This window comes from Pongo pygmaeus, chromosome 1, assembly GCF_028885625.2.
Source record: "Pongo pygmaeus isolate AG05252 chromosome 1, NHGRI_mPonPyg2-v2.0_pri, whole genome shotgun sequence".
NCBI classification, from domain to species: domain Eukaryota; kingdom Metazoa; phylum Chordata; class Mammalia; order Primates; family Hominidae; genus Pongo; species Pongo pygmaeus.
In genome coordinates, this window is record NC_072373.2 from 192684417 (window position 1) to 192699529 (window position 15113).

General features: G+C 44.3%; 1 protein-coding gene across 2 annotated transcripts; it reads right to left on the reverse strand.

Moving 5' to 3' along the window:
- Nucleotides 1-1435: 1435 nt before the first annotated feature.
- On the reverse strand, nucleotides 1436-13465 carry UTP11 (UTP11 small subunit processome component). 2 transcript variants are annotated; one of them, XM_054437135.2, is made up of 8 exons: nucleotides 13100-13465; nucleotides 9546-9607; nucleotides 8195-8297; nucleotides 7389-7502; nucleotides 6814-6907; nucleotides 6583-6713; nucleotides 3127-3237; nucleotides 1436-2391 (listed from the first exon to the last, which is right to left on the reverse strand). In XM_054437135.2, the coding sequence occupies exons 1-8, from the start codon at nucleotides 13160-13162 to the stop codon at nucleotides 2308-2310; spliced, it is 762 nt and encodes a 253-aa protein (XP_054293110.1). In that variant the 5' UTR covers nucleotides 13163-13465; the 3' UTR covers nucleotides 1436-2307. The 2 variants fall into 2 exon arrangements, with proteins under 2 accessions (XP_054293110.1, XP_063521797.1); XM_063665727.1 differs by having other exon boundaries at nucleotides 1436-3237; nucleotides 13100-13259.
- Nucleotides 13466-15113: the final 1648 nt, after the last annotated feature.

Consider the following 15113-nt stretch of genomic DNA (forward strand, 5'->3'; position numbering starts at 1 on the left):
CCACAGCCCCCTTGGCACAGCTAGAGCAGTATGCCACCAACAGACCAAATCACCTCTAGGCCAAGAAGGGCGGCTCCTAAGCAAACAATACTCTTCCCTCCCCAACAAGCCAAGAGCCTGGGATCCCACTGAGCACCAAAGCAGCAAAGCCCTGGCCAATTCTCAGAATACATGGGGCTGGGGCCTGTCTTTGCTTAGTCACTGGGACAGCCAATTTCTTTGCTTAAAATCCTTGAGTCTTGGAGACAGCACTCAGTGTAACAGCAGTTCAGAACACCCAGCTCCCCTTATAGCACTCCGATTACCTTCAGCCTGGAACTCACAGTACACCAAAAGGATGGACTTTCCTGTTCCATTTGGCCTGGGAGTGTGCCTCTTCAAACGTCACTGTTTGTGCTCCTGTGCCAGATGGTGTGTACATATGCCTGTACCTGTTTATGAGGCCTGAGTTATATGTGCCTTGTGCCTCTGTGAACATGAGATTCCATGAGGCGAGCCTATCTTCATGTGGGTGTGTGGTTCGTGAGAAGGCATTTAGGTCTATTCCCTATCCTCTCCCCCACTTTCCCACCCAGCAGGGGCAAGAGACGGAGCAGCAGCATCCAGCTGTTTGACCCCAGGATCAGACTGCTGCTTAGTCTGCTCACTTCCCTGTCCAGTATCACTATGATGAGTTCCTTCCCTGGTTTAATCCTCAAGTCTCTAAAACTGTCAGATTGACTGAGCTCAGCACCTCCCCGGAATGGAGTGCATACACACAATGGGAAGCATTTCCTTCCTGAAGGCAAAGCCTACTGGCTTCTGTTTCCTGGCCCTTCTTCCTGTTTTCCAGGGCCCCTGATTTAAATTCCACTGGGTACACCCTGAGGAAACAGGCTTCTAGTCTAGGCTTGTACAGGAACCTCACAGTCACGGGCACTTATTAAGCATTAACGATTTTCTTTTAAAGCCTTAAAATCCACACACGGCTGTTCTCCCTCCATGGGGTAAGGGCTGAGCAAGCCCCCCAGAACCCCGCTCCCTGTTCTCCCATGTTTGCTCTAAGGATGTTCAGCCCTGTCCTTACTGGCCTTGGCCTATAATCCTGATATGGGCAAACAAAGGAAGGAGAGAACCAGGGAAGAGAAAGAAGCTGGCCAACACACCCAGGGGTCCATATTCCCAGAGTGAAGGTCTGCACCAAGCTATTCTAGCCTTGGAATTATGAGTTGGCATGGAGTGCAGAGGACAAAGACACAGCCAGGCCTATTCTGATTTGAGCTTCATCAATAAGGAAGAGGTGCTCCCGTAGGTTCCTTGTTCCAAGAGTTTCTATGTGCAGCTGTTAAGTAAGAGAAAAAAATTCCTCCTTGGATAATTTATGAAGCCACCTGAATAGCCAATAAAAGAAGAATGAGTGAGGGTAAAATCAGTCTATCCACTAGATAAAACACTATGCAATCATTAAAAATATTTATTTTAATGTTTACTCTAGCATATATTACTGTAAAAAATTTTTGTGATGTAACAAACTGGGAAAGAGCTAATGATTTAATTAAAAAGTAGGACATCAAAGTGTTTACTGTAACTATAAAACACAAAAACATGGACAAAAAGTGATGCCTCATTTTACAAAATGGAGGAAATCAACTAGACTACTCACAGTAATTGTCCACCTCCACAGCTCCAGCTCCTAGCATAGTTAAGCATGCAATAAATATTTGTTATTATTGAATAAGCACTGGGATTAGGAATGAATCAATCTAGTTTCCAAATCTGCTGTAATGAGATCCTATGTTTCATAACAAAAAAAATTATGGGCTGGGCATAGTGGCTCATCCCTGTAATCCCAGCCCTTTGGGAGGCCAAGGTGGGAGGATTGCTTGAGGCCAGGAGTTCAAAACCAGCCTGGCCAACATGGAAAAACCTGGTCTCTACAGAAAATTTAAACATTGCTCAGACATGGTGGCACATGTCTGTGGTCCCAGCTACTCAAGAGGCTGAGGCAGGAAGATCACTTGAGCCCAGGAGTTCAAAGTTGCAGTGAGCCATGATCACACACTGCATTTCCAGCCTGGCAACAAAGACCTTATCTCAAAGAAAAAAAAAATTAAGTATATAAAAATAAGACTAATTTCACAATCCAAAAACAATTACAGAAGGGAGGGAGATTTATTGTTGTCCATAGAAAGACATTAAATGTCAGACTGACAACTTAGTTACGGTTACAAACCGGAAAACCATGCCATTTGGAGTAATGGAATTTGAAGTTACTAGAAAAAGACAACAGATTTTTGATGCAGAATGACAAGGCTTATCTATAACATGTCAACGTTTTCGACGACTCTGAAATTTATAAATAGCTGGGGAGTTCACCGTTTCTTTCTTCACCTTCACTTTCTGAGTTTTATCCTACAAAAGAGTAAAAAGGTGATCAGTAAAGAGAAGGAAATGGTTTTGTAAAATCGAAAGGTTAATAAACTACCTATTAGCACCTGTTTCAGCCCTTCTCAAAGTTGAGAACAGACACAGCCCTACTGCCCAAGGCATCCACTGTAGGCAATGAATTAACTTCTCTCCTAGGCATCTAGAAAGTACTAGCTGTGTACAGTCCTAGGAAAATTGAGAAGAAAGGTGTTCAAGTAGTTGTTTCATTTAAAATTATAATTTTAATTCTCTCACGGAACCCCAGTTGAGAAAGGCTGACCTAAATGATCTACAAAGCTAAAGAATTTGACATTTAGAGGAATGATAAGAATATGAAAGAGGCATCTTATATTCCTCAGCTCTGCTATTTAACTACACAATGTTGTCTATTTTTAAACACCAATGAGTGACATGCACTGTTTTGTTAACCTGTTTAAATGTTACGGGAGCTGCTCATAAGCTATAAAGTTCATATGCTACCCGATCCTACCCTTTGCTGTTCCAAAGCACTGACTAATAACCCCCTTATTACCTTCTTAATCAAGGCGCATTTCAACACTGTCAGAGTAACAGACACTGGCTCAAACCACTGCCCCTGAGGAGCAGACATTTTCACCGGGGTTGATTTACACACAGCTGAAATCCAGTCTGAGTTAAGACCTTTACAAGAAAGAAAAGGGGGAAAAAAAAAAAAAGAGGCCTAAGGCTCTCTCTCCTCACCATAAGATCTTTGCGTGTTTGAATTTTCTGAGCAATAACGAACAATTTCTTCTCTCGTTCAATCCGCTGTGTCAGGCAGTTATACTGCTTTTGCCTTTCTTTAGCTATTCGCTGAAGAAGAAACACACACATTCTCAGTGAACAATGAACAGGACAAAAATGAGTAAGAAACTGTTTCTTAATCCATTTAAGCCAACTGCATAGTTTCATCAACTCCCTCCTTTCACCAGAATCAACATAACGTGGTAACAATAACGTTGCCCATTTTAGGAACATCACATTCTGGAGCTGAAAGGAACCCTGAGCCAGACGCAGTGGCTCACGCCCGTAATCCCAGCACTTTGGGAGGCTGAGGAGGGAGGGTCACTTGAGCCCAGGAGTTCCAGACCACCGTAGGCAACATAATGAGACTCTGTCTCAAAAAAAAAAATTTAAAAATTTAAAAAGGAACCCTGTAGACTATCTTACCGAAACCTGTCATTTACAAATGCAGAAAAGTGAGGCCCAGAGAAGAAGTAGTCCAAGGCCACATGGCTCACCTGGAGCAGAGTCAGGACTATCCCCCTCTCACAAATCCCAGGAATCTTTCCACTACTACACTAAGCTGCTTCAACCTTTGTGTGAGTGCCACAGTCACCTGAGATGATGGCAGGAATGAATCAGTGTTGGAAACCCTACACAAAGTGAATGGAGAGCAACAGAAGAGTCCGCAACAGAAGGGTCCCCAGGCAGTGTGCTGGTGCCTGAAAATCTTACCACTCAGAAAGCAGAAGAATTTTTTCAGCAGAAGCTGACCTGAGAATTCTCACTGCTAATGACTCCTCAAAGATCAGTGGGGTCCTTACATTTTGGGGAATCATCAACCTCAGAGAAATTGATGAAAGCTTTGGGATCTTTCTTCTTTCTTTTTTTTTTTTTTTTTTTTTTTTTGAGGTGGAGTCTTGCTCTGTCGCCCAGGCTGGAGTGCAGTGGCACTATCTCGGCTCGCTACAACCTCCGCCTCCTGGGTTCAAGCAATTCTGCTGCCTCAGCCTCCCTAGTAGCTGGGAGTACAGGCGCCCGCCACCACGCCTGGCTAATTTTTGTATTTTTAGTACAGACAGCGTTTCACTACGTTGGCCAGGCTAGTCTCGAACTCCTGACCTCAAGTGATCCACCTACCTTGGCCTCCCAAACTGCTGGGACTACAGGCGTGAGCCACCACGCCCAGCCTGGGATCTTTCTTGAGATAAATGTACATACACGTTTGTAAAAGGTTGTGCAAGCACATATACCTATCTGCACAAAATACTAGTGAGAAAGGGGGGTTTTCACAGACCTCCTAAAGCTCATTCATGGGTTGTCTACCCACTCCAAGTTACAGACAAAATATCCTTGCAATCCACCCACCAGCAGTCTCTTAATAAAAATGATTTTGCAGTAAACAAAATAGAAAGAAACATCATTACTAGACAAAAATGGCAAAAATCTAAACCTCCCTAACTTCTCAAAAGCTATGCTGGTGAACTATTCTACATGGGAATTTGGAATACTAATCTCTTTAGGGACTACCACAATTCTTGAGAAGCGTCAGTGACACGGCTAATTGAAAGTACACCTAATTGCCGGGCGCAGTGGCTCACGCCTGTAATCCCTGCACTTTGGGAGGCTGAGGTGGGTGGATCACAAGGTCAGGAGTTCAAGACCAGCCTGGCCAAAATGGTGAAACCCCGTCTCTACTAAATATACAAAAAATTACTAAATATACAAAAAATTAGCCAGGTGTGGTGGCAGGCACCTATAATCCCAGCTACTCGGGAGGCTGAGGCACGAGAATTGCTTGAACCCAGGAGGCAGAGGTTGCAGTGAGCCGATATCATGCCACTGCACTCCAGCCTGGGTGACAGAGTGAGACTCTATCTCAAAAAAAAAAAAAAAAAAGTACACCTAATTGACAAACAACAGGGTTATCACGAGAACACTCGCAAGCAAGCTCTTTGGCTGGAAGTGTTATCTACGGAAGGAAATATTACTGGGCCTTAGACTTCAACAATTCACAGATTCTAGCACAGTCTCACAGCAGTGGTTTCAGACAGCTTTTGTTTTCGCTTTATTGCACAGACTGTCAGATTTATGGGATTACCCAATATAGTCAAACTAATTAGGGGTATTTATATTACTAAAGCAAGTTTAGCTGCCTCTGAGCTAGAGAAAACTGCTGTGAAATTAAACATTGGAAGCAAAACTGATGCGGTGTAAATGATTCAAATCAAAACAGAACAGCTGTCTGCTTGAAACACATTGACAGCATTTTTTTTTAATGAATCAGTCAGAAGAGTTCAACTCCAGAAGGCTTTGAGGAAAAGCATGTCTTCTGCACAACCCAGTTACAGTGACGGAAAGCACCATAAGGAAAAGCCAAAACAAAATTTTTGTTACAATACACAATATGAAAGACCTTTTGGGCAGGCATGGTGGCTCACGCCTGTAATCCCAACACTTCAGGAGGCCAAGGCGGGAGGAAACACTTGAGCTCAGGAGTTTAAGACCAGCCTGGGCAACTTAGCGAGACCCCATTTCTACAAAAAAAATTTTAAAATTAGCTAGGCATGGTGGCACACACGTGTGGTCCCAGCTACCCAGGAGGCTGAGGCAGGAGGATCGCTTAAGCCCAGAAGGTGGAGACTGCAGCGAGCCATAATCACACCACTGCACTCCAGCCTGGGTGACAGTGAGACCCCGTCTCAAGAAAAATAAAAACACAGAAAGACCTTTTGATGTGCATATTCACTGCTAAAGGTTCAATATTAAAGTATTCCAAATCCTTTAATCTTCAGCAATCCCTTTCTCTGCATTTTCAAAACACTGGCATCTGTTACAAGTATTAAAAGCACAAAGAGCAGGGTCAGAATTGGGATTCAAACCCAGGTCTAAAGGCCAGAACTTAAGCTTCTGACCACTATACCTCCTCCGATCATAGAAATCAAGAAGCCCTTCTCCACTTCCATCCCATCATCAAATCCTCCTACAAATCCACTTTTCTAAGGGAACTCATGAGTTTTCCATAAATGAATTATTTTAGGCCAGGCACAGTGGCTCACACTTGTAATCCCAACACTTCGGGAGGCCAAGGCAGGCAGATCAACTGAGGTCAGGAGTTCAAGACCAGCCTGGCCAACATGGCGAAACCCCATCTCTATGAAAAATACAGAAATAAGCTGGGTGTGGTGGTGCACCCCTATAGTCCCAGTTACTGGGGAGGCTGAGGTATGAGAATTGCTTGAACCCAGGAGGCGGAGGTTGTAGTGAGCTGAGATCGTGCCACCGTACTCCAGGCCTGGGAGACAGTGAGACTCTAAAAAATAAAATAAAATAAATTTTAAAAATTATTTTAAATGCAGTAGCAAAAAAAAAAAAAAAAACCACAAACCTAGATTCCCCCTAAACTCACCTGTGAAGAACAACAGAGAAAATTACCTTAAGTCCAGTCTGATTGGTAACTCCTTTCACTTTTTCTTTCTGCAAGGTCTCTATCCTGGGCCTATTAAAGACTCTGTCGACTAGCTCCGGGGCTGTCTGCAGGTGAGTTGCGACGTCAAACTGTTCAACTAAAATTCAAGACAATCCTTAAGGCACTGTCTGTTTCTAACACCAAACGACATAGACTGGCATGGTAGACTGTCCCACAAACCTTCAAACATTTCATACCTTCCTTTTTGGTGTCAAAAAAGAACACATGCTTGTTCTGTTGCTTCCCCTGGAAATCCAGCAGATGGAGCTCTGATTTTAGTCTTTCAATTTTCTAGAACACAGAATATGGTCTCACTTTATATTAGATTATTCTAGGGTACCAAAAAAAAAAACTGCAAAAGTTTAAACCATTTCACATCATTATTGCCAGCCAGCAAAGAACTTGCTTTATTCTTTTAAAGGAAAGGATCCCAACAAATATCAGGTACTGGGCTAGGCACTTCCCAAGACCACTTAATCCCTGCAACAGTCCCCTGAGACAGAAATGAGGGAAGAGCCTCAGGGAGTTGAATTTGCCCATTGTCATGGGGCTAGTAATTTATGGCAGTGCCAGAACTCAAACCTAGGTCTGTCTCATTCCCAAACCTGAACTCTTTCCACTCTACCATGCTAACTATACTTCTAAATCATTATTACAATCAAGTGAGATGGAGATTGTAAATGCCAGAAGAAATTAATGAGTAACTTGAGATTGATGAATTTAAGTTTCTTTTCTTAATCAATAAAACCAATCAGAACAAAGAGTGAATTACCTTAGCTTCTGCAACCCTCTTCATTTCTATATATTTGACGTCCTGAGTTCTCATCAGCTTTAGTTGTTCTGGGGTTACTTCTTCCTTAGTCTCCTTAATAATATGTACTCCATCCTAAAATCCAAATTTAAAAGATATACTCCCTATTAGATTAAAATCATTAATAAGTTGTTGGCACAGTGCATGGCTAGAACAAAGACAACCATAGACCAAGTGCGGTCGCTCATACCTGTAATCCCAGCACTTTGGGAGGCCGAGATGGGCAGGTCACTTGAGGTCAGGAGTTCAAGACCAGCCTGACCAACATGGTGAAACCCTGTCTCTACTAAAAATACAAAAACTTAGCCGGGCACGGTAGTGTGTGCCTGTAGTTCCAGCTACTCGGGAGGCTGAGGCACGAGAATCACTTGAACCCGGGAGGCAGAGGTTGCAGGGAGCCGAGATCGCACCACTGCACTCCAGCCTGGGCAACAGAGAATGAGTCCATCTCAAAAAAAAACAAAAAGACAACCAAATTCTGTATGCTAACAGCAATCCTAGACACAGGCCCCTGAGGCGTACATTCAATGTAGCACCTCCAGTCATCCGTCCTAGAACAGCTCCAGGTGTAAGACAACCCAGATTCAAAGGCAAAAATGCACACTCCTCTGGAAGTGGAAGGTTTGCCTTGGACACTGACCAAGAGCACCTGCACTAACCAGAGAAGGGTTAAATTAAGGCCAAGGATTCTTCCTCTCCATCTCCTCCCTGTCCTTATTTTCCAACGTGTGGAGCTCAAAACACCAACCAAGCCATTGGGCACCCACCTGGAGTTTAACCCGAGTCATTTTGTAGTAGAATTCATCTGGATTTTTTTCAAGAGCCTTCTTCCGGAGAGCTCTGAGGTATTCTTGTTTTTTACGGTAGTCACTAAAAGACAGGTTAAATGAGGTTCATAGCAAAAAAAAAAAAAAAATAGATAATTTTAAAAAACCAAAAACCCACAATAAGCAAACTACAAGCATCTAAAAGGTCACACAGAGTGAAACTCAAAAAAGCCAAAGCAGTGACTGGATCTGGACACTCCACTGTCACTGAGCTGAGCTCATGTCTTCGCAGGGTCCACAATCTAATCAACAGTTCCTATTCCAGTGGAACCTGAAATTAACTGTCCCCAGCCCATATATGTTTCAGTGCCATTTATATCATTACAGGGAGACACCAAACAAAGTACAAATTAAAACTCCTCAGACAGGATATGGTGCAAGCTTGGGCACCAAATGACCACATATAATTCGGAAACTACACAGTACAGTATAGGGCAATGACTAGAATCATGGACTCTGGAGCCAGACAGCATGGGTTCAAATCTGGACTTGACAACTTCTGGCTAAGTAACCTTGGATAAGTTATTTAACCATCCTGCATCCCAATTTCATTTGTAAAATGAATACGGTAATAGTCACCCATCCCAGAAGGTTGGGAGGGACAAATCAGTGTAAAAACGGTAAATATCCTAGAACATTGCCTGGCCCAATAACAATACTTAATTATCATTAGCCTTAAAATCTCTGGGACCTACAGAAACCCATTTAATCCATCACCACCATCTAGACCACGGGCATAAAAAGGACCTCAGCTGACATGTATGGCTAACAAATAATTAAGAAGTATTTTGCAAACAAAGTGCTAACAGAGAAGAAGAATGGGGATAATTGTTTTATAAAATGTTTTCAGAGTTCATTATCACCCACGCTTGGTCTCATGAATCCATCTTTCACATCTCTTCATTCCACATCACACACATGGTGACGTAAGAGACTCAACAAATGGAATTTCAGATTATATCCTGCACTTCAAGAAAACAAAGAGAAAAAGATTCAGCTTTGGGCTCAAACACCAAGGCAGAGCCAAATCAAAGCTACTACGAGAAAATGATCTGGAACAACATAATACAAATAATTCACAATGCAACTACAGTTAAATAAATAATGATCTGCCTAAACAAAGAGAGAAATTTAGGGTCACAGAAAAAATTATCTGACAGGCTGCCAGAGCTTTGGCCATTTTATCAATGGCAGGAAATTATCCCCTGTTGGACACTCAGGCAATTCAGCTGCAGTGCAAGGAGGTTGTAAGCTTTCTTGGCAGTGCCTCTACCAGAAAGACTGAACTCACTCTGCACGAAGTTTGTAATCTTTCTTTTTCTCCAGCAGGCCCAGATGTTTTCGAAAGCCAGGCTAGAAGACAAAAGAAAAAACAACAGTGCTTAGTTTCCTTCATGAACACATATCCAAATCAACATGACATCTAACAGGCACAGGAGTCTCTGGAGTGCTCAGTAAATCCAGTCCTTGGAGCTAACCCATGACCCTGTTCCCTCCCCTCCCCACAACTGGGCTCTGTCCAAGGATGAGAGGGACCCTGCCAGCACCAGACAGGTCACAAGCACTGCTGTAGTAGGTTTCTTGGCCTATTAAGGACAGAGAGAGGCAACAATGACTCGGCACTAAGCAAGCAGTTGCCAGTTGTACTAAAATTACTACCAACTTAATCCAAGGGTTTATAAAATACTACAAAGGGAAAACATAGTAACAGGGAGGTAACTGTGGTAAGGGAGCTAAATTTAGAGTCTGGAGATGTGGGTTCAAATCCAAGCTTTACCTCTGAACAATCTGTGACCTTGGGCATGTCACTTAACTTCTCTGAGCTGCTATTTCCTGACTGTAACATGAAAATAGTACCTGCTTCTCCGGGTTCTACTGAGGATTCAAGGAGCTTGTATAAATGGTAATGCCTGCACATGGCTTGACACATAGCAGCTTTCCAGCATGAGTTTACTATTATTATTATACTTGTGGTACTAGGTATGAGAAAAAAGTATGACAGAAAGTACTTTCTCTGACGTAGACTTGGAGAGCATGGAAGGTATAAGGATTAAATCTTGGTATGATCTTTCTACATACTACCATTTGTTGAGCACTTAGTATATGTCAGGGTCTTGCAATGTGCTATGCTCCTTACACAATTTCATTTAATCCCTACCACAATCTTGGAAAGAAGGTGAAACAGGCACTATTGTTACCCCAGTTTTCCATAAAGGGAATGAGGTTTAGAGAATGATATGCCCAAGAACACAGAACTAATAAGTAGCAGAGCCAAAACTAGAACCCATTCTCCCTAGGGCCATCACAGTAGACTCAGTCCTCTTCTGTTGCGAACAATCTTAACATTTTGGGAAATGCATACACTTCTCTAGTGTTTAAACTTGTATAATAGGCCAGGTGCAGTGGCTCATGCTGTAATCCCAGCACTTCGGGAGGCTATGGTGGGTGGGGCACCTGAGGTCAGGAGTTCAAGACAAGCCTGGCCAACCTGGTGAAACTCCACCTCTACAAAAATACAAAAATTAGCCAGGCATGATGGCGGGTGCCTGTAATCCCAGCTACTCGGGAAGCTGAGCTGGAAGAATTGCTTGAACACGGGAGGGGGAGGCTGCAGTGGGCCAAGATCGCACCATTGCACCCCAGCCTGGGCAACAGGGCGAGACTCCGCCTCAAAAAAACAAACAAAAAAAACTTGTATAATAATTTGGGTAGGATTTTTAACAGTCATCTTTCTCATCTTTTATCCTTCAAGTGATGCAATAAATAACTATTTAAGGCCAGGCTCACACTTGCAATCCCAGCACTTTGGGAGGCTGAGGTGGACAGATCACTTGAGCCGAGGAGTTCAAGACCAGCCTGGGCAACACAGTGAGACCTCATCTCTACAAATTAAAAAAATAAAATAAAATTAGCTGGGTGTCACGGTACACGCCTGTGGTCCCAGCTACTCAGGAAGCTGAGGCAAAAGAATGGCTTGAGTGAGGGGGTCGAGCCTGAAGTGAGCCGTGATTGCCCCACTCACTCCAGCCTTGGCAACAGAGGGAGACACTATCTCAAAAACGTAAGTAAAATAACACCAAACCTCCTCTAATAATTTTAACTTTAATTACAGCAAAGGGAGGTTGACAGAGTAGAGAAAGCAAGCTAAAGGATCAAAAGAGCAACAACATCAGGTGAGGCAGAAATCTTGAAATCTCTCATGTCCACCTGAATGTACAACCGCATTACAAAAAGAAACCTGGTATTATATCCGAAATAGTTTACGTAATAACACATACACCCTCCATAGAAAATATCTTTAGTACCTCCCCTGCTGCCCTACTGAAGGATCTACAGGATAAAGTCCAAACTACCTAAATATGGAACGTTTGTGTCAACGGTTTACCCACCTTTTCAGGATGGTCTTCTTCTCACCTCTTCCACATAGGCCTTCTGTTCCTACTCAGCCATGGCCATGCCATGTCCACAGCCAGCTTTGAAAGCCCTCCGTCTTCTCTGCTAATCCAATTCCACTACTTACAACTGTGACTTTGGATATACTATTCAATCTCTTTAAGCACCAGATTCCTCATTTGTAAAATGAGGAATGAGGGTAACATCCACTTCATAGGGATGTTGTAGGATTACATGAGACAATTGTAAAAACATGCAGGGCTGTGCCTAGCATATAGTAAGTGCTCAAAAGGTGACAGTTTTGGGCGGGTGCAGGGGCTCACGCCTGTAATCCCAGCACTTTGGGAGGCCAAGGCGGGTAGATCACCTGAGGTCAGAAGTTCGAGACCAGCCTGGCCAATCTGACAAAACTCCATCTCTACTAAAAATACAAAAATTAGCAGGGCATAGTAGTGTGCACCTGCAGTCCCAGCTACTCGAGAGGCTGAGGCAGGAGAACCGCTTGAACCTGGGAGGCGGAGGTTGTAGTGAGGCGAGATTGTGCCACTGCACTCCAACCTGGGCAACAGAGTGAGACTCCATCTCAAAAAAAAAAAGTTTGATATATGCTATTAAGCAGGAAGACTGAACTGTAATTAAGAGGCCTTAGTTCTATCCCATCAGTCAGCTGCACAACTCTTTCCCCTGTCTTCCTCATCTGTAAAACTAAATTGGAGCACATATGTATGTCTAAGGGCCTTTCTGAATCAGATATTAAGCACGGGATTCCTGACAGTGTATCAACTGATTCTGCATATAAGCTTATTTCTACTCAACCTCCCTACACAGACACACCCACCATAGAAATCCTAGAACTGTTTACTCTGCCTGAATCTGGTGTTTGTAACTGGACAAGTCACCACTCTGGACCTCAGTTTCCTCATCTGTATAATGGGAATGAAAAGGCCAACATTAAGGGGTAAGGCATAAACAAAAAGCACATGTGGCAGATCTTCATGAACCACAAGCGCCCAGTGTGATGATGATACCACATTAGTAACCACAGTCTCTTCGGTCAGGGCCCCCATATGCAGCAGGCGGAGCTGACCATTAGACGTGGGATCCAATTTCAGCCCGGCAGTTGTTGCCTATATGAGCTCGGACCCCAACTCCTCAGAAGAGACCAGGCACTTGACAGACATTATCTTACTCAATCACCACACTGAAATCTTCCAGAGTAGGTTTTATATCCCCAAGGAAAGGGGGGCAGCCCCTGCTCTTCCTAGAACGGAAACGACAAATCCCCTCCACTCGTTCCCACGAAGCTCCGCCCCAGCCACGCCAGCGTCATTAGCATACATTTACGTGTATTTACATACAGTTTGGATCCGGACCCCACGGTGGCGACAGGGTTGGGGCGAGAGTAACACATGGCGACAAAGGCCAGCACTCGTGGGGCCCGTATGGTCCTACCTGGCTTCGCTCTCTGTGTTCCCGCTGCTGGGACTTAGCCGCCTTCCGAAAAGCCGCCGCCATGTCTGTACAGCCCTGGAAAAGCTCAGTGGACAATGCCGGATCCGCACTGCCTCTGCCGCCAAGTCCACTGATTCCTACCGGAAATAGGCCTAGCCGCCGGTGGTTTAGAACCGCCCACTTCCTCTAAGCAACCTATCCGGAGCCGGATTTCCGGAAGTACGTCATCCAACAAAGGCAGTCACCGCAAGCTGCTTCTGGGAAGTGTAGTTTCCTAGATCTAGTTTCGTGACTCTGTAAGAGCCAGTTCTTATTCGCTAGCGCCTGTCCACGCTACCCAGATCTCGCCTTCGCGCTTGGCCCGCGTGGGCACCTGAGAACACGTGGCTGGCACTGGCCTCTGTCTGAGCTGGGCTTAGCGTGTGCGCATGTGCAGTCACTTACAGCTCGGCACGGGTTGCTGTATCTAGGAGGTATGTTTAAAGCTAGAGCAGTACGGATTTCACAGTGTTGGGGCTGGCTGGGCTCGGTGGCTCACGCCTGTAATCCCAGCACTTTGGGAGGCCAAGGCAGGCGGATCACGAGGTCAGGAGCCTGCCCAACATGGTGAAACCCCCTCTCTACTTAAAAAAAATACAAAAATTAGCTGTGCTTGGTGGTGCGGGCCTGTAATCCCAGCTACTCGGGAGGCTGAGGCAGGAGAATCACTTGAACCTGGGAGGCACAGGTTGCAGTGAGCCGAGATGGCGCCATTGCACTCCAGCCTGGGCAATAGAGTGAGACTCCGTCTCAAAAAAAAAAAAAAACAGTGTTGGGGCTCGGGACGCGCCACTCCAAAATGTGACTGTGGGAGGCCAGAATATGCCACCACCCCAAAATATATATTTCTCTGGCTTGTTTCTTAAAGCTGGTTATGCTGAGAAACTGCAGACACAGGAGTTGCTCTGAAAAGCTGTCCTTCCTTTTGTAGAAATAAATTTACACCTACAAAGGAAATCTACATTTTTAGTGAGTTATCTGTGTCAAGAAGAGGGCTGACGACTATTACTTCCTGAGAGATTTTATCTCCATAACAGGACATTTCCTCCTCTCACATTCCCATAATATGTGTTGCCACCAGCCCCCAGAGGCCCCATGCCACTATTCTTTTCTGTAACTTGGGACACTATATAAACTTCATCTGACCTGTCCATTTTTTGCTCCTCTACCACAGTGTACAGGAAAAAATATTCTATAGACAGACAAGAGACCTTAAAACCATACCTGGCTCTGCCACTCACTTACAGGCTGTGTGACTTTTGGCAGGTTTCTTGACTTTAATGAGCATCATTTTTCTCAAGCATAAAATGAGGATAATAATAACATGCACTTCTTGCCTTATATTGCTGTCAAGAGCTCATAGTTGAACTGAGGAGTCATATCTGTAAAGAGCATAGAAGGAAATCACCCAATGACAATAGCTGTAAAGTTCTGAGTCCCTCACATCCCTAAAGGAATGGCTGGTTGACGATATGCGAATCAGAGGCAGTACAAGGTAATGACCCATGAGGTGTGTTCTGATGCCACCCCAGTCAAGGTAAAGTTAGATTCACTGAGCCTCCATCTCCCCATCTGTAAAACTCAGGTAATAATAATACTATACCCACAAGACTGTTTTGATGATTAAAAGAAATATGTTGGTTTTTTGGGGTTTTTGTTTTTTGTTTTTTGTTTTTTTTTGAGACAGAGTCTCGCTCTGTTGCCCAGGCTGGAGTGCAGTGGCATCATCTCGACTCACTGCAAGCTCTGCCTCCCGGATTCACGCCATTCTTCTGCCTCAGCCTGCCAACTAGCTGGGACTACAGGTGCCCACCACCACGCCAGGCTAATTTTTTGTATTTTTAGTAGAGACGGGGTTTCACTGTGTTAGCCAGGATGGTCTCGATCTCCTGACCTCGTCATGCACCCGCCTCGGCCTCCCAAAGTGCTAGGATTACAGGCGTGAGCCACCGCGCCCAGCCAAAACGAACTATGT

Excerpts from the sequence above, each read along its gene's own strand:
- UTP11 (XM_063665727.1), bottom strand. The coding sequence starts at position 13,162 with ATGGCGGCGGCTTTTCGGAAGGCGGCTAAGTCCCAGCAGCGGGAACAC. Across the intron at positions 8,298-9,545 it reads GATTACAAACTTCGTGCAGA|TGACTACCGTAAAAAACAAG; the intron begins GTGAGTTCAGTC and ends CCTGTCTTTTAG. Across the intron at positions 6,908-7,388 it reads AGAGGGTTGCAGAAGCTAAG|AAAATTGAAAGACTAAAATC; the intron begins GTAATTCACTCT and ends TCTGTGTTCTAG.